The sequence below is a fragment of the Prinia subflava genome, chromosome 5 (assembly GCF_021018805.1).
Source record: "Prinia subflava isolate CZ2003 ecotype Zambia chromosome 5, Cam_Psub_1.2, whole genome shotgun sequence".
In the NCBI taxonomy this organism is placed as follows: domain Eukaryota; kingdom Metazoa; phylum Chordata; class Aves; order Passeriformes; family Cisticolidae; genus Prinia; species Prinia subflava.
In genome coordinates, this window is record NC_086251.1 from 29,611,291 (window position 1) to 29,638,433 (window position 27,143).

Here is a 27,143-nt window from a genome sequence, read left to right on the forward strand (position 1 = left end):
ACTGTTCTTCTACAGACTCAAAGATTAATAAGCCATTTATTATATTTACCCCTTCTTCCTCTCTGAAATCCACTCATACCGTACATAATCTCTTTAAGCCTTTTCCCCCCTGCCCAACCTGGCCTCATTCCTCAAGGAATTCTATGCAAGCACATGGAAGGCAGCCTTTGCTTCTGAACTTGGAAACATGATCCTTCTAAGGCTGAGCCAACTCTGAACCTCCCTTCCCCAAGCCATTTGAGCTTCCCTAGGTTTAGCTTCATTCTGGTTTTCAGCACTGCAACATATTCATTAATGATCTGCTAGATTTCCAGGGCACAAGATCTAAGCAGTTAAAAACAAAACCAAGCACAAGAAATTACAGCTTCACTTCAAAAGATTTTTTTTTTAATTTAGAAATGCAGTTATATACATAGAACAATTAAATTAAACTTTGTACAAATATTAAAATACTATCTTCACACCCACTGCAATGTACAGGATACCAGAAAATACATATAAAATAAAGCAAAATAAAACCAATAGAGTGACATCCTGCACAGCATCAGTTATGGTTTTAAATCCCACATATATATGGAGTACCATTCTGCAAATAATTCCATAGTGGTGCAATTCAGATAAAAAGAAAAGACATATAGGAAAGAAAAGAATAATGCAGAAAGGCAATCAAGCTCCCCTTGCACTTGCATCAGCAACTACCAACAGTCTACCCACCACATCATAGGACTTCCGCTTCACAGACAAGTTCACTTTGTTTTCTTTTGGAAGGAAGCAACTTTGAGAATCTGAACTAAAGTATTTTCCAGCACAACTCAGTTGCCTCTGTCTGTTCTCACTCAAGGACAGAAGCAAAAGCATAGCTTACGGAAAGCATATGCAGAGTATCAACACAACATGTTCTGGTGGGTACAGAGATCTGCACATCACCTGCAGAGGGTTGAGTTTGAAAGCAGTGCTGAACACATGGCCCTGAAGTGTGGGAAGTGGCATGTTCTGTCCTGGTGTGCTAGGACTGGAAAAAGGCTTACTTCTTGTATAAAAATACACCTTAAAATGAAGCCTGCTCTAGGAAACCTCTTTGCTCTTTCAAAGCCTATAGTAGAGAAAAACTTTTCTAATCAAGTTTTTCTGCAAGCAAAGGTTTTCACATAGAGCAAATTCAATCTGCTGTTCCCTGGTAAGGACTGGAGGATGAGGATGGGGTGAGGCAGGATGTGCAAAATAAATGGGATTTATTGCATTTATATACAAAAAAAATCAAAGTGAAATTTATTTAAATAGCTATCTGGATAGAGTAACAAGGCAGTTTTTTGCTTAAACTGCTATCAGAACAGTAAAACCACTTTTTTTGCAAGTATGTTCTAAAAAGGTCAGCAAGGACAGCTCAGTGTGTCCAACCAGTTGTACATTAATTATTTTTTATACAGCAAGCCTGCTGGTGTATGCTAAATCATCTAACAAAGCACAAGCTTCCTTTCAACCTGGTCATTATTGCATTAGCTCATTAGCCTGCAGTAAGCCTCTGTCTTCAGCTCTTCCTTAGACAACTCCTTGTGTTCCCTTTTCTGTGCTGCAAATGACTTAACCATCCCAGATTATTTCCAATGGCTGAGCCAGTCACTCTCTTGGCCCCAGTACTGACCCAAGTCATCCACCCCTGGGAGCATCTTAGGATGTTTCTTCCCAAAGCACGTGGAACAGATTTCTTCCTGCCTGAGTTCGCCACACACTGAAAGGCCAAATTAAGACTCCAGATGCAGTAAACAATTCACCACACTGGACCTGAAAAGCCAAGGAGAAACCTCAGCAAAGATATCCAAGGGGCAAAAAGCACTCTGCTTGCTGAGTACACATTCTGCTACCCAGCAACTTCCCTGGTGGTTAAGGATAAAAATGCATTAAGCTCTTCTTCTTCCCAACTCATGAGGTTTCATCTCAGCAACAACTCCAGAGGCTCACATGCTTCAGCACATCTCTCCTGATTGAATTTCTACGTATTCTGCAGCTAATGACGGGGAGGCACAAGCTATTTAACACCAGAACACACAAACCCCTCTCTCACCAGTGCTGCTGACACCCTTCCAAGCTGCAGGAGGCTCTGACACTGTCCAAGCTGGCTCATTATTTGAGGTGAGCTTCATGATGCAGACCCTGATAAGAGACTGGCCCACTTCCCCATGGGTCACTGCCAACTTCATGTCCTGGTTCTCTCAGGCTGGTCCAGTTCTACAATGCTTGGGCTGTTAACACTGCAGTGAGTTGCATTTATTTTTTAAAAAGCTATGGAACTGGAAAGGACCAAGGAAGTTTTTCTATTGCACATAATATCCTGAATTTCTGAAATGGCCTTTCCCCCCCACCTATCAGACTCCAAAAATAATGGAAAGCTTTAAAATAAGTGCTATTTTTATTTTTCTCAATATAATTAAATAATTTTAATGTTCTTGAATATAACAGGATCCAGCATGTATGACAGAGCATGAGAGGATTAGGTTGAGAGTATTACATAAGAAAAAAATGCCTCTCTTTGAAATCTTTTGCCAGACATAGGTGGGGGAAGAAAAGGTATGGAGACTGTGGCCCATCATGGGGAAAAAAAGAAAGGAAAAAACAAATTTACTGTATTACGTCTTGCAAGGTTGAGCTTCTGTACTTTCCATCCACAACACTGAGATCCAGACTGCATCTACTTATGGCAAAACAGAAAGAACACACTCAGCTCAGAGATAATGAACACTCCTGAGACAGAGTGCAGCTCACATCTGAGGGATCTTTAGACTTCAGGCCTTGCTCCCATAAGTCTTGATAGGACTGTGAAAAGTAGGTTTTCCTATATCTCTACACGAAGACTTCTCAGTCCTTCAGCCTCTGCAGAATTAAAACAAACATGGATAATAATCATTGGATAACCAGTAAAGTGAGGCCTTGCTCTCCCTCTCCCTTGAAAAAGTTGCCAGACATCTTTTGGGTTCCTCCCTGCTGTTTTACCTCATTTTATATGAAAATTAACTCTAAAGCTGAGGATGTAGAGGAGCAGTGTGATGCCTCCAAACTGTGTTCCATATTCTGGCTCACACAGATCCTTGGGGCCTGCTCCCACAAGATCTGCTGCAGGGAATAGAGCTCTTCTGCAGGATCTGGAATCATCAGATGGGATTACCAGCCAGCACAGAGACTGGCCTGGAAGCTGCTGGCTTACCCTCAACAAGCCAACAGGAGCTGCCTGTTTCTGCTTGATCACAATAGCTACATTTGCATATTTCTCTCCTCCACTCCACATTTCCCCCACTCATTAGTAAAGCCATTTCCAACAATTTTTATAGAATCCAAAGTGCCAAGTCCTGCACTTTGGCCACAACAACTCCCTGCAGCGCTACAGGCTGGGCAAAGGAGCTGCTGGACAGCGGCCAGGCAGAAAAGCACCTGGGGTTTACTGACTGATGGCAGACTGAACATGTAGCCAGCTGTGCCCAGGTGGCCAAGAAGGCCAGTGGCACCCTGGCCTGTGTGGCCAGTAGGACCAGGGCAGTGGTTTTCCCCCTGTACTCAGCACTGGGGAAGCCCCACCTTGAGTGCTGTGTCCCATTTTGGAACCCCTCATTCAGGAAGGACACTGAGATGTTCGAGTGCATCCAGACAAGGACAACAAGGCTGGTGAAGGGTCTGGGGCACAAATCCTAGGAGGAGGCTGAGGGAGCTGGGGTTGTTCAGCCTGGAAAGCAGGAGGCTCAGGGAGACTTTATCACTCTCCACAACTCCCTGAAAGGAGGGTGTAGCCAGGTGGGGATTGGTCTCTTCTCCCAGGTAACCAGTGCCAGGACAAGAGGACCCAGTCTTAAGCTGTGCCAGTGGAAGTTTAGTCTGGACATTAGGAAGAAATTCTTCACATAAAGGGTGATTGAGCACTGGAATGGGCTGCCCAGGGAGGTAGTGGAGTCACCATCCCTGGAGGAGGCACTCAGTGCCATGGTCTAGTTGACAAGGAGGTGTTCGGTCATAGGTTGGACTTGATGGTCATAAAGGTCTTTTCCAACCTGGTTAATTCTGTGTGATTCTGTAAAATTAAAGCACTCCCTCTTTGTAGAGCTTGCTTTTTTGTCTTCTCCACCCAAATTGAATTTTCTACCCCTAGCTGGCATTTGCTTGTTTTACAACAGCAGAGAGGAGGCCAGGCCACAGAGGACGTGTTTTCTGCTGCTGGTGCGGGTGCTTGTCCAGAGCAAGGTCAGGCCTTGGGATCAGCTTCTCCCACCAACCCAGCACTGGCACTGCCCCTTTCAGAAAGGCAACACATTCCCAACATCTATACCTTGAATTGCTGAGAGTCAGTTTAAGCAGACAGGACCTTAAATTCATAAAAAGCAACTCCTGCTCCAAGCTGGTTAGGCAGCAGGAAAGTCACACAGACTTTCCTCCACACTCTCTTACCACTACACTTGCTCAACCCCTCCAATAAACCAATGAAGGAGGAATTTACTTAAGCTTAGACCATTTCCAACAGTCAAAAAGCTAAACACAATCGCCCTTTGCTTACTTTTTAAAATTTCAATGGCAGATGTACAAACAACATTTGTCCTCTACGGCACTTGAAGCCGAGACACCACAGCCCACTGTAAAATGACACAGGATTTTCATCATCCAAATTGAACAAAAATTACCTAAATCACCCAAATGGGATTTATCAAATTCTTGAGTTAATGCAAGGTAATATGAGCAACAAGGAAGGATGTTCAAAGCACTGTAATTTTAAATTAACATCCCTCTATAATAAGGATAGATAAAAAAGGATTCTTCCATCCACAGGCACACACTGTTCCATGTGTCCTGCATTTAATAGCTATTCAAGAGGAGGAATAGCAAATACACAGCTGGACACTATGGCCAATCCCCATTTCAGAGAACTGGAGCTAAGCCACAGTGATTTTATACGTAAAGATGTTGTATCCTTTTTGTCAAGTGCCGTACATTTTTTTTACTGTAGCAATGAGGATGAGGATGGTGAGGATTGTAAACCAAAAGCAAAGCAGCAAAGACAGCATCCCTGTTTACCTGTACATTACCACATGATGTGTAAGGCCATGACATTTTGCTCCTTCAACTCAAAAATGTAGCAGCTTCTCACAGGGCAAACATTTCCCTGGTTACTTCAAGACAGTTATGACAAGGTACATGCAGCATCTAAGAAGCCAACTCTTCTTGCTGAAACCAATCCCATGGAACAGTGTCCAGACCCCAGTGAGGAACCTTACAACCACAGCACAGGACTGGACCATCTACCTCAGACAGATGTGGCTTCCTGCGGTTATAGAATCCCAACACGGACAGTCTAACCTGCTGTAGATAACTGTGCCAGGCAGAGGTACGCATATTTCTGAATGTTCTCTTCCCTTCTACCCAACTTGAAACAATCCTCAAAACCTCAGGACTGAGCTGTGGTGTCTTCTAGCACTGCTGTCAGCGTACTTGACTTTCCCTCACAGCAACAGGCTGGCACTGTGTTTAGGAGAAGCTTTACAAATGCTGCTTACCCCCAGCCACAAGGGAGGAGCCCTTCTCTACAGGCCCACTGGAGCCCACGAGGTTAAAACAGCAGACCCTTTGCTGTATGCAGCTAGGAAGACACACCAGCCTGTGAGATGTCAGTTACCCAGGATTCAAGTACCTACTGTGGCTGGAAAAGGAATTTGGGATCGCACCAATGGCACTAGGAATTCACTATCTATAGGCATTTTTTTGTCTTGGTATTTTCAAACACCTGAACCTCTTCCAGTGGGCTGCGCTGGTAGGGGAAGAAGGAGGAGACAAAAGTGATTTTCAGGAATGGACTCCTGCAGAGATGGGACAGAGGGCATTTCTACATGTTGGATTTCTCAGCCTTCAGTGCTTAAGCAAGTCTCAGTGAACTGTTCCTGCACAGCTAAGCTGTCACACAGTCCATCTCACCTGAGGCGCTTCTAGACATCACAAGCTGCCCCCTAACTGCGATCCCTCCCAAGCCCACTCTCAGTCCCAGTGAGGCGTTTTGTCCTGCCCTGTCACACAGAGGATGCTGGAAGAAGAGCCTATATAACATATATATGTATATTTAAACTGTGTCTGCACCCAGCGAGCAAGTGGGTTTAGCCCTGGTTCTCTGGGCAGCAGAAGGGCTAGAAAGGCTGATAAGCTGCAACAAGCCGGTGTGAGGAGGAGAAAGGCACAAGAAAAGAGCAGCTCTTCAGAGACTGCTGTCAAACATCTGGCTGGGGAAGAGGAGAGGAGAGCTCAAATCCACTCTGTTCCTTGAGCCCCTGATGCTGATGGAATGGGGAAGCCAGCGCTGCACCAACTCCACTGGTGCATCCAGGAGGCAACCTGGCGACATCCTTTGGATCTTCAGCTGAGGGCATCTCTTCTTGGAGGTATCCAGGGTACAGCTTGCGAGGAAGGGGAAGACTGCACAGAGTGCTTCTGTCCCAAAGGCAGGGAGAAGGGAGGAGGAAGAAATCCAAGATGGAGCAGACTAGACAAACACAGCAGACCTCATGCTTCCTTCAATAAGGGAATATCTGAACAGCAGGGAGAGAGGAAAAAAAACCAGAAACATAGTCAAACTTCTGCAGTTCAACACACACCAATAAAATTACTGTTGAAAGCAAGATAGGCTCCCATTTTCATAACAAGACAATGCAGTGGTCTTCCTCTCATCACATCACAGCAGAAAGGAACTATGGAGGACTCTGCTCCTACCTACCCCGAGAGCAGGACCATCACCAGCTCTAGCCTCAAGAAACTCCAAGGACAGAGATTCCATCACAACTCCGGGTGTCTATCTCATCCTGCATTACCCTTTTAGCACAAAGTATTTCTTAATACCATGGAAAGGGCACATTCTGCCCTGAGTTTTCTACAAGCCAGTTACATTTCTTGCCTAAGACATAGCAGTCCCTGCAGAAGCAACCTTAAGCTACACCTTCTCATCAGCTCTGGCATTGCAAAGCCACTCCTTCAGGACAGCACAGAAGTGAGGAATAAAAGATGTTTTGACTGTTCAACAGACTTGCCCCTCTGCCCTCTACAGTAAGTTCAAGCACATCCCTCTTAGGTCTTGCAGACTAAGGCTGCAGCACTGAATGCTTTGTGGCAGAAAGCTGCTTACTAAAATAGTCTAAAAATGAGGCAGCCCAAACATCACAAAGGGTTTGTATTCCAAGCATGTCCTCCCACTGCCATCAAGTTACTTTCCATGAACAGAGGTATTTTACCGCTTTTGCACTGTGATGCTGGAGGCTGGATTTCTCTGAAAATCATTTGCTAAAAGAAGAGTTAGCAGCAGACAATCTTGCTCAGACTTCCCCTAGGCTCCCAGTCTGAGAACACTGAATTCTTCAGAAGATAGTAAATACTGCTTACATGCTTAAGAGTTGAAACGTGCTATAGAGATTGGATATTTTCAAAAGCTGCTCTAGTGAGAGACACACATAAGGGCATCTCTTCTTGTTTTTCACCCTAGTCAACTGCAGAACTTACTCTTAAAAGGGTCTCATTTAGTGCTTGTTGCACAAGTCACTTACCATCTGTGTATTCCTCAGAGGAGGTGAGTGATAAAAGGCTCTGTATGTCACTGCTTTCTGAATCTTGGACCTCTTTGTGTACAGGTCTACTGCTAGCCATGCCAGCTACCCAGGAAGAGGTAGCAGCCTGATGCACAAGAACAGTTTCAGAGCGCTGAGAGCCACTGGCTTCACACAGCCCAGAATGTCCAGGAGCTTCATCTTCTCTTTCGAAGGTATTGTGAGCCCCTTGGTCCGGCTGCTGCATCTCTCTGGGTCCATTCTGTCCAGCTCCCTCTGAGAGCACGATCTGCACTCGGGAGTCCGAGGGTGGAATGCAATTCCCTGTGCTGCCATATACTGCTTCTTCATAGGATGGCAAGGCCACTTGGACACCATCCACCATAATAGAGACCTGATCTCCAGACACACCTTGGTCTCGCCTCAAAAAAGAAAAGGAACAAAGGCAGGGGAGGAGAAAAAATAAATCAAGTTGAGTATTTATTTTACTATGTATATCCTATATATAACTCCAGTAACCTCCCATAGCAGAACTCTAACTCTCACTATTTAGGGGAGGACAGGAGCTTGAATGGTGGTTTAACGAGGTCAAGCAAGCACAGTCTTGGAGCACCTACTGCGAATTGCCATTAAATATGAGCAGGGGCTGTAATTCACAGCACCTGATGGATTTAACAGCAAGAGCTGAAAAGGTTACAATGCTTCCTCCCTTCACTTACCTCCATAGCTAAATTTGACAAAGGTCATGACTCAGCTCCGTGCTTTTGGCAGAGAGCACTGTTGATTCCAGCCTGGTGCACTGCTACATTCCCCAACACCCAGCACTGTCTGTTCCGCTGCCTCTGCTGCCAGCCAGATAACCTCTGGCAGGATAACCTTTGGCAGGATGGGGAAGACAGCTCTAGCACAGCATGAATCACCTGTCCACATAAGGCCTGAGAGAGAATTTTTCTTTTCTAGTAGTTTGGGCCTTTTCAGAAGAGAGCAGACTCCAGGGCCCCATCTCTGAAGCTCCCCACTGCTGGAGTGTCTGCCTCAGCTGGCAGCAGTGTTATGGCCGGGTCCCTCCTCTCACCCACAAACCCAGGCCAGGAGGGTTCTCCTCCTGCAGCAGAGAAGGATGGCAGACTTGCACATCTCTCTAAAGAGCAGTACTGCCTAATTTCAGGTCCACAGGACCTGAAAGCAGTCTGGGAAAGATGCACATATCATACACCCAGACAGACTTCAGTAGCTATCCAAGGCTAGAAGAGGCAGGAAATTGATCTATAGCCAGGCTATTAAGTATCCAAACTTTTTCCATTCAAAACCAAGGCAAAAGTACAAGGAATTCACTCTTTGGTTGGCACACGAGAATGGGGACTGCAGGTGGATATCACAGACCACCATTTCAGAAAAGCACTGGATCAGTAGTATGGGGAAGAGATGTCACTGAGGTGATGAAGAGGAACAGAGAAGCGAGGAGCTAAGTTGCTCCAAAATGACAGTCTAACCCAACTACCTGAATGGGTTTCTACTGCAAAGAAACAGGCTGTCTCTGAGCCCCTGCAAACCCCAGCCACACTCACCTGCTGTGATGGAACGACTTCAGCTTTGGCTGCAGCAAAACAAACAGCACAACTAACAGCAGAATCAGGGCGACAGAGCTCGCTGTGGAGGCTACTATGGACAGCGTGGGCACTCCAATTGTTGGAGGAGAGTCCTTTTCTACAAAACCAAGGGGAATACAAGGTAAAATGAGTAACTGCCATAGAGAAGGAAAAACATTTACACTGTTACTCAGGAGCTACTCCCAGGTGCGTGTGTAAGGAGCCCGTTTCCCATACAGGCAAGACACACCACCTATCTCAGTTTGAAGCTCACTCTGACACCTCTCCATCAGCTGTAAAGGGAACCCACAATAAAACAGGCACATACAAGGGTCCTTTGGAAAAACACAGCAAACAGTGCAAGCAGGTCATGGGAACTGGCAGACAGTGGTAAGGATCATGTTATATATAGATCTGCCTGAGCAAAAGCTAGACAATGTCATGATGTCACCAGCAAGGCCAATAATTGTCTAGCACAATAAGAAGCATATTTAAGGCCAAACAACATAAAAAGTTCCAAAAAATGTTTTTTCTCAACTAATGTAACAGCCTTGCAAAGAGGGGTGAAAGTCAACTGGCTGGGTATTATTATGCACTTATTATAATTAAGACATAGAAAATATTAAGTTTCTCTCTCACATAAACATATACCAGAGGAAAGAGAAGAAAGGCAGATGTTTCAGGGTGCTGAGTTTTCAGTGTTAGATACACATGCCCTGCTCACATTACTCTTTCCTACCCTTCTGCAGCTGTGCTGTGTGACTGTATGGAAACCAATTTGGCTTTTAAAATACCTATGCAGGAATAAACTGGGAGTGAAGAGAGAATGGCTTGGAAGGGGTATTGCTGAGCACTGCATACCATGCCTAGAAGGCTACACTAGTCCTTTCACCTCCCTAGAGGAAATAATTGTCTGTATTTGTTGTTTCTGTCCCTAATTTGCATCTTTGGTAGAGATCCAAAAAGCTTCCCCTACCCATGAGCAAATACTACTGTGAATTGCACATTTGATTTATGCAGTTCCTCATTTCCTCTTTCCACATCCATCACATTCTTCAGGAGCACAGGGCTCAAATTGCAGAGGGAATTCAGGACACATGCAATGAGGGATGAGAGTAGGAACAAGAGGTAAACAGAAAAAAAGAGCTGGAGGAACGTTCTTTTTAAGCCTACAGCCCAAAACAGGCATTTAAGATGGAAGTCCAGTTTGCAATTTTCTGCATCATCTCTTGGGGTCAAACCTACTTGGTTTAGTTGTTTTGAACTTGTTTCTTTGAAATCTTTTAGAAATAGCTTGACCTCTCCCCAGGAAAAAACAGTGGCTAGCACATTTTTCCCCATGGTAAATAGGGTTGAGTTATGACTTTAACTTTCAGCATTTCTCAGGGAACTAGCAGGAACAAGGGTAGGCAAATAGAGTTGCTCCATTTTCAGCATCAGTACATGATTCTGTAAAACTGCTCACTATGCAGGGTGCACTCCAGAACATTTACCATCTCATGCCAAAAAATGTCATTAACTCATACAATAAACTACCAAAAGGCTACAGGGCTGACAGGCTCAGAGCTGCACAAAACACATGATAAGTGCTAGGGACTTAAATTATGCTATACGGAGCAGGTAGGATTTTACCCTTACCAATCATTCTAAGACCTACTGCCTTTCTAGAGTCTCCCACTTCCTTCCCCTTCTTTGAGCCTTTTGAAGGAGATCCACTAGTTAAGAGTCAGCTACCTCTGACCCTGAACAGTCAATTCAAAGCTTGTGTTGTGAAAGCAATGGCTTTTTCCTTGGGTCAGACTTTTGAGGCATTGTATTTTTGATAGTGCCACTGACCCTTCAAGATGCTAAAGAAATCTGAGGGATTTCTGCTCATCACAACACAATCCTTCAGGTAGACCAAGTGCACCATGCAGGAATGCCACTCAGGGAGGATTATGTGCAATAGCACAGCTTTGTTCTCCAGCTTGGGTGCAGCAAGAGGAAGGAGGATCACTGTGGAAAGGAAGCTTAAGCTGAATTTGAAAAATCTCTTCAAGATCTATTTGCTGCCAGGTAAACTCCCAGATCCTTCTTTGTAGATCATGGGAAGGGGCTGTTGGAGTGGCAGAAACACTGAAAAGACAATGTCTTTGGGACAGGGCAGGATGTTTCAGAGATCACAGGTATGCAGTGAGCTCCATACAGAGCTTGATGAATGTACTTTTTTCCCCTTGTTTCTTTCCAATTAAGCTGACACATTTTGCTTTATGTATTATGAGACTTAATTCCAAGGTGTACATCCTGCTGGCTCAGGATGACTGAGTAGTAACATTCTAGCAACAAGCCCAGCTAGATGAGGCGAGGGAGTTCTCCCTTTATCCAGTATACCCACTGTTAAAAGAGTAGTAGGCAAATTAAGAGCTGTATGATGAACATTTTCCTGGAAATCTTTTTACTTTGCTGCTTTGATGGAGGAATTTCTGTTCAGCTGGGAGAGACACAAAACAAAAGCTGCCCACTTCTATTCAGAGAGAAGCAGAAATCATTTGTCAGCAATGTCCTTTCCTGCCAGTACAGTGAAAAGCAGCACCATCAATCTTTTTGACACAGGAAACCAACAGTTACTTAACCTGTTTGCAAGGAAGATTGACTCTACACACACACACGTATGGACTCACTGAGGGAGATGTACTGTCAAACCCATCAAGGAAAACCAGACAGTATGGAAAATGCTTCTGTTAGGGCTTCCAGCATTCCTGGGATGAGAGCCTCAAGATAAGAGGCTCCACATAAGTAACAAGTTGCCTACTTTATACTCCTATCCATGGCTTTTCTCCTTGTGTTAGGGACTAAGTCTGCATCTGATGGGCTGCTGCTGAAGAGACATTTTTAAGAGTCATGGTTGTGAGCTGCATTTACGAAATTGCTGGAGCAATGAGAGACAACCATATGGACTTCCTCAGCATCACACTAAGTGTTAAAGGATAATCTGAAAAGTCAGTGCAAGGACAATTCTAGAGTCAGGGAGCACTCACCTGGGCTGAGCCTGCAGCTGACTTCCATGGCTGGGTTCCACTCTCCATTCTTGCAGGTCAAGTATTTATAATCTCCTTTCAGCATGTAGCCTTCAACACACAGATACTCTATGACACTGCCTGAAGTCAGAGGGTTGTTGCAGGGGCTAGGGTGGCATTTATAACCTCCATTCTCAGGTTGTGGTGGCTGGGGACAATCTGGAAAAAAAGAAAGCGTCATGAAGTACATCTTAGAGGAAGACACCTATTACACAATATATATCAAATGTAGGCAGATTTCCACCTACAAATGCACACTAAATTAGGAAACTACTAAAACCAAGAAGAAGAGCTGTTATACATTGGCAGAGAACACCTCTGATAAAGTTTCTGTGATTGTTAAATACTGCTTGTTATCCCGGTAGTACAGTCCAACTGGCAGGTACCAAACTAGTGATATTTTTCAACAGTGACACAATACAGATTCCACATGAGAGAGGCACAGAAAATCCTTACTGCTATCTTTCCACCACAGCTGTTTCCCTAGAGACTGGGGTGAACCTAACAACCAGGCTTTCCTATTAGTCTGGCGTTGAAAGGAATGCAAAACCCCCTCTGTACTATGGGTACAGAGTGTCAAGGTGCAGACCTGCCCTGTCATAAGGCACCCTAGAAGGCTGTAAATGCACACAGGCTTTCACTATTTTACATAGATATGCCACCAACAAGATTGGCAATAGAGCTTTGTTGCAGTAGGACAAACTTCTTCACTGAAAGGGTGGTCAGATGTTGAAACAGGTTGCATAGGGGCTGATGAAGTCACCATCCCCAGAAGTGTTCAAGAAACAACTGGACATGGCACTTAGTGCTATGGTTTAGTTACATGGTAGCATTCTGTCAAAGGTTAGACTTGATCATTTCCAGAGAACTTCCCCTAGGACCAAATATTCCAGTCTACTTTTTTAAAAAATTCAGTGTATTATGAAAACATTTCTTAAAAACCCCCTCTGTTTACCTGTGTGAACTCTGGAGTGTTGAAGGTGCTTCACATTCCTTTTTGCACCTCTGTTACCCTGACTAGTGGTATAGGCACATATGGTATCTGGCACATGCCAGAACTTGCAGAACTTTTAATAGCCATTCAAATAAAAACAACAAACCAAAATTGAGGAAACTGCACTGAAAACAGGATATTTGTCTTGCTCAGAACTTCCTCTCATCTGGCAGGTCACAATGACCCTGCAGAGCAGCCCCAATAACTTCTGCTGACATATATCTGCCCAGCTGAAAGATGCAGAAATCCAGATTTTCTACTTAAAATTCACATCAGCTTCCCAGACTTCATAAAATAAAATACATCATAGACCCCTCTTGAGACATTTTGGGGCATGGAAAATCAGTCAACCCCCCCGGGGTGTTCCATCAGAGAGCATGGTGACCCAGGCCTGTCCTTAAACCCCAGAGCACACATTCTCATGTTCTACCTCTAAATGACCCACTCACTGTGGGACAAACCGCTGGGCAAAGTTCAAGTAATTGGATTTTGAGCAAGATTTAAGAAGCAAAAGAAAACCTGAGATTTATTCACTGTGGCAAAATTTGCCACATTGCCTTAGTGCACACGACTCTTGAACCTAAGCACATGTGAGGATGCAGCACAGGTAGTGCTTGTAAATGCCAATAAACCCTGAGATGATGTGCTGACTGAAGCCAAAAATGCTCTGGTATGCATTCTTCCAGCTTTATAACTGCAATTCAATTTACTTCTTCAGAAAAGGTTAACAGGGTAAGCAGCAGCTTTTCAAGATGACTTTGTTCTTGAGGAGATCTATTCTTAAATAAGCTTCAGAGAAGCCACTGTCCTGTGCCTCATGCGTTTTAACTGTTACCTCTTCTGTGCTTTTTATCTTTTCTTCCTGTAATAATTTTATAACCAGTGTTTTAATCCTGCATCTTATGAGGTTAAACTTCCTTTCACTGTGAGCCCGTGAAACATCTCAGGGCAGCTGGGATCAGCCAAAGCAACCGATTAATGGCACATTTCACATTCAACCACACAGACAAATGCAGTCCAGGAGAGGATTTTTTGCTACATTGCAAAACCATGTCAGCACCAGAGATATTTTTAGCAGTTTAACACGTACCTCTCCTGGCACAGGTGGAGAGCTGTGGGTAAAAGCCAGTGGCACCACAGCAGTTGCTAAAAATCAAGAGCAGACAGGACCTGGAATTGCTTGGGAGTCATGCACAGCATCTTTCATGTGAAAGCCTGGCCACTGCACTAGCAGCTCTTTTGCACACAGAAGCAGCTCACTGTTGGTGACATCTACACTGATGAAATTTCTCTGTTACGTACAAAAATCAGCCAGGCAACAAGAAACAGGCACTCATTTACACTGCAATAGCACTCTTGAAGGCTTAGGAACACCACCACATCAGGCAACTGCAGAACCGTGATTTGGCCTTCTCAGGTAAAGTCTTCAGGAGATGCACAACTATGCAACTGCAAACTGGATTCCTCCTCACCTCCACAGACACTTGGACAAGAAGGGAGAGAAGCAGCTAATAAGTGTGTTCAGGCAGTTATGCCTGACTTGTCCTATTCACAGGGAAGGGATTGCAGAATTAGCCACCTCCCCTTCCCTCTGCCTCCAATCTTCATTTGTCATCATAGCATCCAGGAGTGCACATGTATTTTACAATGTCACCTTCACTGTGATGGAAGAATACTGTGTGCTAGGAAATAGATAAAACAGGTCTGGATTAGGCAGCCAGAACATCAACACGCTTCACCCTCAGTATGATTGAGCTGATCCTGGACTGTCCTTTGCAAGGCAGCCTCAGGGGAACAAAGCTTCTCAGAGCCTGCAGCTTTGGGCTGCAGTTGAGGGCATTGAAAATTGCTGAAGGCAAGGCTTGGGTGAGTAAGATGATGATGAAAAACTGAGAAAGCCAAAACCTCTGCTCCCTAATGGACCAGCTCTCTCTCCCTGGCATCTCTGACAGAATGCAGCACCTTTGCAAACCAGGGCCCAGTCCAGCAGAGGAGAGGCATCCAGAATGCCTGGAACAGACAATGCAGCAACCTGTTTCCTAAACTTTCACTGCCCTCAGCTTCCACATAATTTCTTCATAATGGGTTTCTTCAGTTGCCCCCATATTTGCTTTCCAAACTGGGGCCAATAGAAGAAAAAGTACAAGTCTGATTCTGCACAACCTTTTATGTCCCCAGCAGCAAAGCTTACACTCCAAGTTTGCAGCACTGGTATGTTCACAGCAATACAGAACCAGGCAGAACATCCCATTTATTGCTGTCCACACAAAAAACCACTGACACTTCAGGAGTGAAAAAAGCTGGGTACCAACTGCTGCCAGAAAGCACACCCAGAGCAGCCTGCTCCTGGCTATGGTTAATGGCCAGAAGGTGCAGGTTAATGGGAAGAGCTGCCTGTGTGAACTGTTTATTAGCACTCTGGAGCATGGCTGTGTTGGGATGGTTCAGTACTGGAAACAGAAAGATACATGCAGGAATTTCATCAACTCCCTCCATGTTTTTAGACGTATCCCAGGGCTTGTGAGACATCTTAAGACAAATGTTCATGCCAGGGAGGGAAGAGTAAGAGAGCCAAGTTACAGAAGTTACCAACTTCCTAGGGGATTACTGACATTCTAGGCTTGCAAAACTATTGCCAGGATCTTGATTCATCAAGCTTTCAGGATGCACAGAAATAGGTTTTAAGCATTTCTCCACTTTGTGCAAAGGGAACAAATACTCCCAAAGGCCCTGTTTCTAGGAGGTACTGAAGCTTATGACATCTCCTGAGAGAGCTGGTTCTCTGCCAGCATACACTGCTGGAAAACAGGAAGGAAATAGAAGTCCAAAGACTTAAAACATCATTGAACTCTGTTCAGAGGTAAAGAAATTGTCACTTCCAGATTGACAGGCAGAAATTAAGTTATGCACTGGAGCTTCTGCAAATGCCATTCCAAACCACTAGACATTTGATATACAGACAATTTTTTAATATGCAAATAAAAAAATACTTAGCCAGTGTGTACCTCCACCCGGTGTCCCACCAAATCACCTATAAGCACCATCTTTTTCTGTTTTGGTCACATGAAAAAATACTGTCCTCCTTCAAGGAGGCTTAACTGCTCTGATGTTCTTGGAATAGCTGTTACCAGCTTGACAAAAACCACCCAACACTCAGGAACCTCTTTTTTGTTGCAGTAATAGCAACATCACATTGTACCTTCACCAGTTCCCTTGCCTATGGCTCTCCTTCAAGTAGCAAGCCTCACTTCCTTCCTCTTCCACCAGATTCACAGACAGCTGTGAGGAGCTGGAATGCAGCTTCTTTCAGAGACAGTAAGAGATGTCAGTTGGCCAAACTGATTAATCTAATCACCAAAGGATAAAATGGTTCTTTCATGTCCTGGCTGAGCACTGATCCTGAATGCCAACCTGATGCAGAACTAAAAGCATTTCTAGCATAATGTAACAAGGACACAAACCTGAGCCACAGTCATATATAATGCCACAGATGGAAGCGTGTGGTCTGTTGTGTGCTGACACAGAAGTGAGGGGTTTAAGTGCTCAGAACATAAACCACAGGAGCACAGTTGAGCCTTGATCACTGAGAGTGAAATTCACAGATAAGCAGAAGATTTACAAAGCTCAAGCAGGATGAGCCTGTTGTGGCAAGGGCGAAGAACAATACACTTCACTCACACATACAAAGAAAGATTAAATCATACTTCAACCTGACTGGATAATTGTCACGGAATTATAAAAGCTCCCCAGCACTGACCTTTGCACATGTACAACACCATACAGAAGTCTAAGACCTCACTACAGTCTTATTTGCTTGGCACTGTCTCTTTATTTTTTCAATCAGTAAGCTTCATGGACTCTACAGAGTCTTACATATTTCTTTTCTGCACCAAGTACATGAACTGTTTTTCAGTCACTAACCTATTTTACTGGGCAGTCTGACTACACAGAGATGAAAACCCAATCCTCCTTAAAAAAATGTATTCCTATGAAAAAAACAAAACAAAACCCAAACAAACAACTAAACAACAACAAAAAACCAAAACAAAAAAACCCTCAAACCAGCCAACTGAGCAAGCAAACAAAAAAACTCTTCTAATCATGATCTGCCAGGGTGCATAACTGTAAGTTCGTAACTGAGGGAGAACAAGCCACTCCATTGCTCACCTTAAATGGGCAGACAACTGTGCATCACATTGCTTAATGACAGGATGTTTTGCACTGAACATCCAGCAATAGTTCTTCATCTCCACAGCAGGGCACAAAGGTCACTAAAACTAGGACAGGAACAGTTCTGACAAAATGAAGTGGCTCTTTACATGAGTCAGGCCCAAATCCCAGCAACTTCAAGAGGAAGCTGGACTCAGCCTCAGGTAAATCCCTCACTGACTACACAGGTCAGTGTACTATACCTGCTCTAGCAGGTTTGACTATCCTCAGAGCAGGGGCAGAGGAGCCTTACAGGTCTATGCTGAAGCACTTTGGAAGCCATTTGTGTTTACAACTGCTCTGCTGGATGCCCTAAACATGTGCCTTGCTTGGGTACTGTTAACACCTCCTGGCCTTTTAGACATACCACAATTTTTGTGTGATGTGGAAACTAGAAATGGAAGATGCTAAGCTCACTACTTCTCTTTCTTCATCTAACAGATACTATCAAGACTCATAGAAGAAAAACAACCTACAAACAAAAACCACCCTCCTAACCAAGATAAATATTCCCCTGGCTAGTCTGGTTAAACTTGTCATGATGTCTCATGTCAGCAGGTCTTACCTGATGAGAAAACATTTCTGTGAAGCAGAACACAAGAGGCACCCAATTAAATTGTCCAGTGCTAGAGACCTTGCCATTTCTTTCATGCTGTTTCCCCTGAAGCCTCATCCTAACTTCCTTGTACTACTTTGACTGCCCTACGGAAGGATTTCTGTGGAACAGCTCAGAAAAGGTTGGCTTGCCCCAAGACCTGCCACCTTTTGGTCTCTTCTCATATCTCTTATCACACAGGAAGGTTTCCTTCTGGTCACAGTCATTTCCTGTTTGCTTTCTTACAAGTTGTGCTTCAGCACATTCCACAGTGGCAAGGAGAACTTCTCTGTCCAAGTCTCCAGTTCTCCAAAACATGGTCACCTTTATTCTTTCAGACAGGACTTGTTATCAGCCTTAAAAACAGCATATCTAGAAAACCACCCAAAATAAACACAAGGTATCTCCATCCTCCAGTTATTTGTTCCTGCTACAGAGACTTCCTTTTTCAACTAATTCATGTGTGCATCACCTCAGTATAGCTGAGGGAACTGAAAAAGCTATTGCTAATTTCTGGCAAGGACCTTTGAAACAGCCCCGAACTCCAGGGGAATAACCCTCCCTCTCTACTCCCACCTTCAATCTGGGTCTTGCCACAGCTAACTGGGTGGTCTGAAATACTTATTCCATCTCAAGCCTTCTGCAGAGGCTGTGCATTTTCAGCATCTCAGACCTGAGGTCCAAGTTTAACACCATGCTGAAAACAACAGAGCCAGATTCACAGTTCTCTTCCAGTTAGCACCCTGAACAGGCTTGCAGCAATAGTGGGGTTTTTATCAATAGCTGTTTGCATGCAAATTCACACACAGGGCTTCATCTTTTTTTTACACAATGCTTTTTCACAATAAAGACGTGACAGCCTGATGCAGTCAGCAGGCTAGAAGTGCAAGCCAGGGAGCAGCAAGAATGCACACTTCAGCTTCTATAGGGTCTGGCAATTCTAGCAGAGTTCTACCCACAAATCCCTCTCAGGGATGACACTGACCATTGGTTTGGCCTTAGCAAATGCAGTTCTTCCTAACAAGAGCTCTGGCCATATCTACTAACCAGAGAAGAGACACTCTTTCTTTCCTTGCAGAGCTTCTGTTCTTGCCAGCAGGGTGCTACCCGACCTCTCTGCTAATCTCCTGGTTGTTTAGTAAGCCAATAAGGAAAGAATTTACTCCTCCCTTTGCCCAGTTCTTGGATATACTCCCAACTTCTGTCACCAGTACTCAGAGAAGCATGAATGTGATCCAACCAGATAATAGCATCGGTGCTGTCCTCAGGCACACAGCAGGGTGGTCAGCCGCAGCGCCCAGCTGACCTAGCAGCGTCCTGAGCAACACCAGAGGAATGCACCAGCCTCCCAGTGCTGCAGGCACACCTCAGGGCCTCAGGTTACACCTAACAGAATACATTGCAAGTAACTCGAATTAAATTTGTTTGCTTTGGGTATTTTTGGTTTTGTTTTGGTGTTTGTTGGGGTCTGGGTTTGTTTTGTTTTGTTTTCCAGTGTAGCTTTTCCTCCCAGAGATGACATTGTCTCAAACACTTCCACATTTGCTAAGGTAGGACAGATCCTTACCTAGCATAAGACAAACTGAAACCCCACTATGCACCTATTGAGAGAAAAACCATGAAAAGTAGCACCAAAACTACAGGCATCATGCAGCTGGCATATGTGCCATTTTCAACAACAAACACTTATTTTATAAACCCTTTGGAACTATCAGACAGGAAATTCACTGTCCAAGTTAGCTGCTTTTCTTGTGACAGCTTTATCCCCTATGCTCTGCAGAGTCTAAGCTAAAGGTGGTTTCCTGCCTTGAGAAGAAAAAAAAAATTAAAAGTATATAATATACACCTATTTTATTCAAAGAACATACAGTTACTTATCATGTCCCTCTAACCCAAATCTCCTGCTGTGTCATTCTCTGGGGGAAGAGGGGAAAAACAGAGTGACTGCTAAACAAAAAAAAGTAAAATAAAAAAAATCCACAAGCTTCTTTTTCAGTGAGGAATTTTTCTTTTTAAACCAGGGCCTTCAGTCACACAAGATTTCCTTCTGCCTGAGACAGGACTGGTGTTTGGCTCCAGGAGCTTTCTGCAGGGAGGGAGATGATGGAGGAAGATGACTAGCCAGCTTTGCTTTCAGTGTGAAATCCAGAGAGGCAACATCCTTGTTTTTCCTCTCTTCCCTTGCACACACAAACCAGCCTATAAACAGCAGAAGGCACTTTTGGCAGCCCCTCCCTCAGCAACAGTTCAGTTTTAGTAAGGAGCAAGTCTGTTACCATTTCATACTCCTTTTAGAGTAGCTATGTCAACTAAACACCATCTTTTACCAAAGAAAGAAACACTTCCTAGGCAGCTGGTCTGGAGAGAAAAAGCACCTTGATCAGCTCTGATCAACAGCACTGCCACTCCCCACCCACACCTTCCTTCCTGTTGAGAAAGCAATGACAAGGGGATGTGCTTTAGTGGTAGATAGAAAAGCAGTCACCCCCACCCACATTTTCCAGCAAGACTGCCAACTCCATTTCTGAGTGCTAAATACCTTCAGGTTTCCAACTAATCATGCTTTCCTGGATGTGCTCAAAAGCTTTCAGCACAGCAGCTTCCTACTATGCACCCTCTGCATTGTCCTTCCCAGCAGAGGGCCTGGATTAATATTAGGCTAGGAAACGGCTCATCAAGAATTTCAGGGACAAACATCACTGCTTCTAACAGCAGGTTTGTGCTGAACACAAAGAGCCACATGCTTTAGACCAGGGTTTCTCTTGGCAGGCTGACTCCAAGAAGCACAATGACCTGATCTTAGAATAATATTTGATATTTAACCCTCTCCCAGCATCTTCAGAGCATTTTTAAGCCCACACAATGAAATTCCAACACAAATGTATGCTGCAGTCATTAGAAAGCCTCTTCCCTAGAGGACAAATGGGCCTCTCCTGGTGGAGGTGAAGCATGCTTTGTTCCCCTTTCAGGTAGCTCAGGGTATTTAGTGGGGTTTGTTGACTGCCCACCAGTGTACTCACCTGTGTGTTTTACCTATACAAACACAGCAGCTGCAGACAGAACCTGTGAAAAGGGGCCCAGACTGAAGCCATCCTCTGCCAGCTGGCAGCAGTTGACAACTTGGTGTGTTTCTATCCTGAGACAGAATTCACTCCGATTACACTGATTACCAGATGCCCATGTTCTCCACTGGTCTGTATTTCTGGGGAGGAGATGGGGATTGGAAGCAGGGGAACAGATTTTGAATCTTCTCCTTTTCAGCACTCTGGCTTTCTCTAGCACATGAGCAGATGGGTCATTTCCCAAAGGGGCAAACCCGATACAGCAGCTGCTGCCCAGGCCTAGTCACAACAGCTGAGGCTAAAGGACCTCTTTATATTTAACTTACAGGAGGCAGAAGTCAATAAAAGGCCTCCATTGTGAGTGCACAACTTCTCACTGACCCTGCCCCTAAAATATTTCAAGCCTTCCTAAAAACACACTGCAAAACATAACCCTCTTTTGGGTTTTGTCTATTACGCAGAGGCCAAAGTCCACTGAAAAATAAGCTCTCTGTCTTTACTGGCTCCAGATGCTGCTTATTCTGAAGTCTAAGACAGAAGACCAAACTGAGCAGGACTGGAGTCTTCACATGGAAATTAAAGTTTCCCCAGCAAGGGCATATTCTGAAGAGGAGGCTTATTTTTTTAATGTCATAATGTGGGTAAATGAGAAGAACCAAAGCAAAGAGATTTGTATATATAATCATATAGCTGTGCATTTATATAATTAGACACAAGCACTTAAAATGTGTACAGTAACAGGCAACCCTTACAGCCACCCCATACACAGTAAAACTGCATTTTTTTTTCTTTTTCCTTCATTTTTTTCCCCTTAGGGCAGGGGAAGAAAAAGCAAGAAAGAAAAGACTCTAATTGCAGCCTTCCACCAATGCAGTCGCCATCTGGTAACTCAAGAGACACATGGAGACGAATTATCTTAATTAACATGTTACAACAGTATTTAAAAAAACTGTGCTTATTAACACTCAGCTGTGATTAGCCAGCCATGGAGGAAGCCTGCTAGTGCAACATTAATTACGGATTTTGTCTGTCTTTCTACTAGAAATATGATTTTTTTACTTCCAGTAGTTTATCTATTTCCTAAAAAGAAAACCATTAGCATCAAAGCTTACTCTAAAATGCAAATTATATTTACATTCTACAAGAGTCAAAATGCTTAGGCCATATGAAAACACTTCTCTCTGCCCCTTAGAAAGCCTTGCTTCAGTTAAAGAACTCTCAGCATCGCTGATATTTTGGCAGAAAAATAAATGTTATAAATTTCAAATTCCCTTCCCCCTCCAAAACATGAGAGACTTTGCTGTATGCTAGACAGTTGGAAAACCAAGATACAAATTCCAGGTCTAACAAAAACCACATCTGTGAAAAGATTTCTGCAATGGAAAGCAGCAACCAAACACAACTGCACTCCAGCAGCACATCTGCCTCCCTAGAAGAGGGTTACTCACTGTGACAACTGTACCCTTTTCCCTGTAATAAGCCCACCTGTAATGTGGTCCCCTCAGATAAATTCCCGAGTGATTCAGCCTGACAGGCTCCAAGGCTAACACTGCCAAGTTTTTCAGAGTTTGCTCTGCGTTGTTTGCACAGGGCTGGCTGCAGCAGGGCTCTCATCCGTGCCAGGCATTCTGGACATCAGGATAACACCAAACCATAATACAAAAACCCAGTGCTTCTAAACAAAGCCAGGATGATAAATTAATTCCGGAAACATTAATAAGGAGGAGGAAGCAAACCAGGAACAACTGCAGAAGTACTTTTAAGATCTTCTGATAAAGTAATCTAATTGCTGCACACACACGCAAATAAATTAAAGTTATTTGTGATGTATGTGGAAGCTCATGAAGCTTACGTGTGTCCTGTAAAGATGAAGAGCAGCTGACCAGTACTTTACAACATCCCATACTGCCAAGACAGTATAAACAATTTGCATCTGGGCTGCAGTTGGAGTCAGCAGTACAGTGGCTGCAAAAAAGTCAATTTAATACAGAAACCTGCTCTCATCCATGGGCACAGTGCAGCTTTCCAAGTGGCCACAGTGGCCACATTTCATTTGCTTTTATTTTCTAAGGCTGCTTCCAGCCTCCCTGTGCCATCTTCCAACCACCCTATAGTTATTTTCACATGTTTCAAGAAGGAAATTAAGCAATGCTGTAACAACACTTTGTATAATCAAAGGGTTCCAGATTCTGCTTTTGAACCCAAAACCCAGTAGCCTTGTGGGCTCGTAAGTCTGGGCTTTTCCAGTTCTAAATCTTATTTTAAACTGCAACAAAGAGGAGATTATTTAAAAATAGTAAGAATTGTCAGAATAATTTTATGGTCTTACAAAAAAGAAACAGATAGCAGTCCAGGAACTTACTTCATACAGCTTTGATTTGTCATCTTGTCCCTGCTTACTGTTTCTCAAAACTTACAAAACTAAAAATTGGTCTCAGTTCAGGGGTAACCTGCACATATATCCCACTGTTTCCTTGTCTGTTCCTAAGTGGGTTTACAGTTTGGATATAGCAATACCCTAAGGTGGTTGTTTCAGTACAAAAGTCTGACACACTATGGGGCTGTAATGAAAAACAGTATAAAAGTCTGACATGCTATGGGGCTGTAATGAAAAACATCTCATACTTTAGCAAGAACAATGAGACAGTACAGGAAAAAGCATAGCTATGCTGTTCAGCATAACATTATATTCATGCTAATTTAGGACACCAGGTTTTGATAGGACAACAGTGACTGGTCCATAAAGACCTGACTGAAATGAAAACAGTCCCTCTATTGACACTAGGTGAGGACACCAGGGAAACATACCTTAAAGACACAGCAGAGCAAAACTTGTCTCTACTAGCAAGTGACACAAGGCCTTCAATTTAGCAGTGCCTCAGGAAACTTAACTTGCTTGTGGATTTCCATATGACTACAAAACTTCCACTCCTGAAACTTCAGCCTAGTACAGCAATCAGGTTCCTTTTTCCAATAAGTCCTTAGAAGCTCTTGCTATGAGAGTTTCCCAAAGTATGTCCCTGTTGTGGACTCCAGCATGGCCACTCAAGCTCAGGATGACATGTATCACTTGGCTGGTAACACCAACAGCAGTAGGATTCCATTGCTCCCTGTCCACCATGAGGTGGAACTCAGGCAGACACCATCAACCACCACAATAAGTGGCTTACCCTTACCCTAGAGCCCAGTTCATGCCCACCTTCTAACCCCAATGCTGTTATGGTTTACTCTGAGACATGACAAAGATCATTGCACAGTCATAAGTCTGCTCATGAGGCTGTCCCAAAGTCCAAGGGGACACGGGAATCTCTGATGTAATAATTTTTGAGTTTAGATACACTAGCCAAGTCACTTCAAAGCTTTGCCCTGGTAGGCCTCCTTCGTTCACTAATGACCCTTTTGCAACTGATTCATTTTTCACCCTTTCAGCAGCAGCAGCTGCTGCCTCTGACTCAGCCTATCCAAAGCGTACTGATTTGGAAGTTTGGCCAAGGCTGATCTAGGAATGGCTTGTGCACAAGACAGAGCTGTGTGCTAAATGTTGTTCCACCTTCATCTATGTGGAAATCAAACTGGGAAGCTCAGAGTCCTGGGTTACTGAAGTTTTCCTCTGCAATTCATCTACTGACAGATTTGCTAGGGAAAGGTGGGTAAGGACAGTGATCCCAAAACCCCAATGTGATACACCAACACACACAGGGGAATACTTTTTCCTTCTGCCATGCTGTTTCTCTTCTGACTTCTGGCTCTGCTCAGGACCACTGAACATAACAGAACCTAATATCTGAGCAGATCTGTTTATCCTTTAAGAATGACTCACCTGTATCACAGGACTTGTCAAAACAAGCACTCAGATAATTTACCACTGACTGGGCAGAATTGCAAAGACTTATTATCCTTGTCTCACTGGAAAGCCTCTCTTGAGCACAGTCATATTTTCACTCTAGATGTGGTTAGTTTAGCCATAAGTATTAAGTCATCTTTCCTGCCAGCTTTAGAGAAGCTCAGCATCACAAGTAACTTCTCTACAGAGTCCAGCACAACAGAAGAAAGAAAACCCCAGACCCACCTGAACACTCCTCACATCATCCTGTTCAAAGTGGGAGGCACGTCAGGCTACACAGTGGCAGAAGTACTGCACTTGGCCAATGTACCTTTCCCAGAGACCTCAGTCCTACAGACTCCCACTTAGGCAAGTTCAGTCAGTCTGAGCTTCACTTTCTTGAACACATCAGCTGATACAGACTCAGTCCAAACTCTAATAATTCAAAAGCTCTAAGAGTGAAGCTGAAGAATTCATCTTCAAAGAAAAGTAAGAAGTTTCTCTACTGAGACAAGCTAGCTGTGACACACCTCTCGAAATTGCCTGACACTTGAACAGTGTCAGGGCAATTTAAGAGCTAGGGAGTTAGTAGGAAAGATGGTGTCAGATCCTGCATAACCTGCACTGAAGCTTAGCACCTACTCAGTATGTAATCTCTATTTACTGGCAATACAAATAATTAGAGAGTATTTCTTGCAGGTAGGGAGGAAATCCAGTGAAGCACCAGTAAGCTTGCTTTGTGACTGGAGCATGACTAGCAAGAAGCATTAAGGTCTGGTGGGATGCTGCTGCTACTTTGATTTACCAATCACAGAAGACATGACGAGGTCTGGTAGAACAGGCAAAGTCACACACATTCCACTGACTCAGTCAGCTGGGGATAAAATGCTACATGGAAAGAAGATGGCAACTTAGTATTATGTATCCAAAGGCAGAGTATAGAAAATTAGATTATCAGCCACCTTCTTTGAGAAGACTGTCTTGCTATACAGATGTACTTACTTCAAAGTATTTGTTTTTTCATCTCCATTTTCCCAGTCCCTACCAACAGCTCTAAGCAAATCAATGAATATGAAATTGTCAAAAGCATACCTAGCAACAAATGTGAATTCTTCCTTTCTGTCTTTGTAGCTTCTCATCCCAAACAACCACAGGGTAAACATAAGCTGAACTGAAACAACTCAGGATTGGGAAACTGTTCAAAAAACAAGTTTTTCCACAGCTGGCAAGAAAAGTGTTCACGGAAGATGTGTATAAGTTCTCACCCTTTGAAATACATTTTTTCCTTTGATACTTTCACTATAGCCACTGCAATCAAAGCACAGGCATGGCAAAATATCCAGCTGAAAACACATGTAACAAAAAAAAAAAAAAAAAGGTCAGAAGTAGCAACTGTCAAGACAGAACTCATTTATAGCCCTTGATGCCTGATAAAAACGTAGGAAAAGATGAAATACCATTCCGTCCATTTGACATAAAAAGAAATTATAAACTGTACAGCCCCAAACCCTGCAGTTGTAACCATTCTCAAAACAAAATCTTCAAAAAAGCAATCAGGTCTCGTCAAAGACTACTAAACTTCAATCTTGTTTCTCTGCAATTCACTGCTTTCAAGCAATAAGAAATACAAAACTGTACATATTTTTTGCTTCTTGCTTATATTCCCTGGTAACCTACAGAGGTTCTTTGTTCTGTAACAATTAAAAAGGCAAGTTAAAGCCACAAAACAAAAAGGTTCTCCCAATGCTTTATTATGGGGTTGCTTTTCATAGGAAGGTTTGGGTTGAAAGGGACCCTGAAAATCACCTAGTTCCAAACCTCCTGCCATGGGCAGGGATACTTTCCACTAGATCTTGTAGTGCTACCCTCTCTTCTGCTTCTTTCATGCCAGCTGGTTTTGGTTTATATTATTTGTGACGTTTCATTAAGTTTCATTTATTGTTCTGAGGCGCTTATTTGCTCAGCATTCTCAAGTGGCTTCCTTCAGCTACATCTTACCTATACAGAATTCTGTCAGAGCAGTTTCTGCTAAACCAGCAGGAGTGCTTTGCAGGGCATTGTACATTTAACAGGACAACAACAGTGAGAAAATGCTCAACTGAATTTTGGTTCCATAAAGTACCAAGAACCACAGTCCAGTGACCACATTTACCTGGACCATTCTTGACTTCAACAGGCCAAGTCTGACTGATACTATTATAATTTTCTGCCAGCCAGACCTTGAGATCTAGGACAGTGCCTTATTGAAAAGGAGAGACTGTT

General features: G+C 43.7%; 1 protein-coding gene across 6 annotated transcripts in view; it reads right to left on the minus strand.

Moving 5' to 3' along the window:
* Nucleotides 1–358: 358 nt before the first annotated feature.
* The window catches only part of SUSD6 (sushi domain containing 6), a 94,316-nt gene continuing 67,531 nt past the window's right edge, over nt 359–27,143 (minus strand). For all 6 annotated transcript variants that reach the window (XM_063398721.1, XM_063398723.1, XM_063398719.1 and 3 more), the window contains 4 exons: nt 12,160–12,357; nt 9,122–9,260; nt 7,554–7,975; nt 359–6,548 (listed from right to left, as the gene is read on the minus strand). In XM_063398721.1, the coding sequence (XP_063254791.1) occupies nt 6,523–6,548; nt 7,554–7,975; nt 9,122–9,260; nt 12,160–12,357 (785 nt within the window). In that variant the 3' untranslated portion in view covers nt 359–6,522. The remainder of the gene's footprint in view (nt 6,549–7,553; nt 7,976–9,121; nt 9,261–12,159; nt 12,358–27,143) is intronic.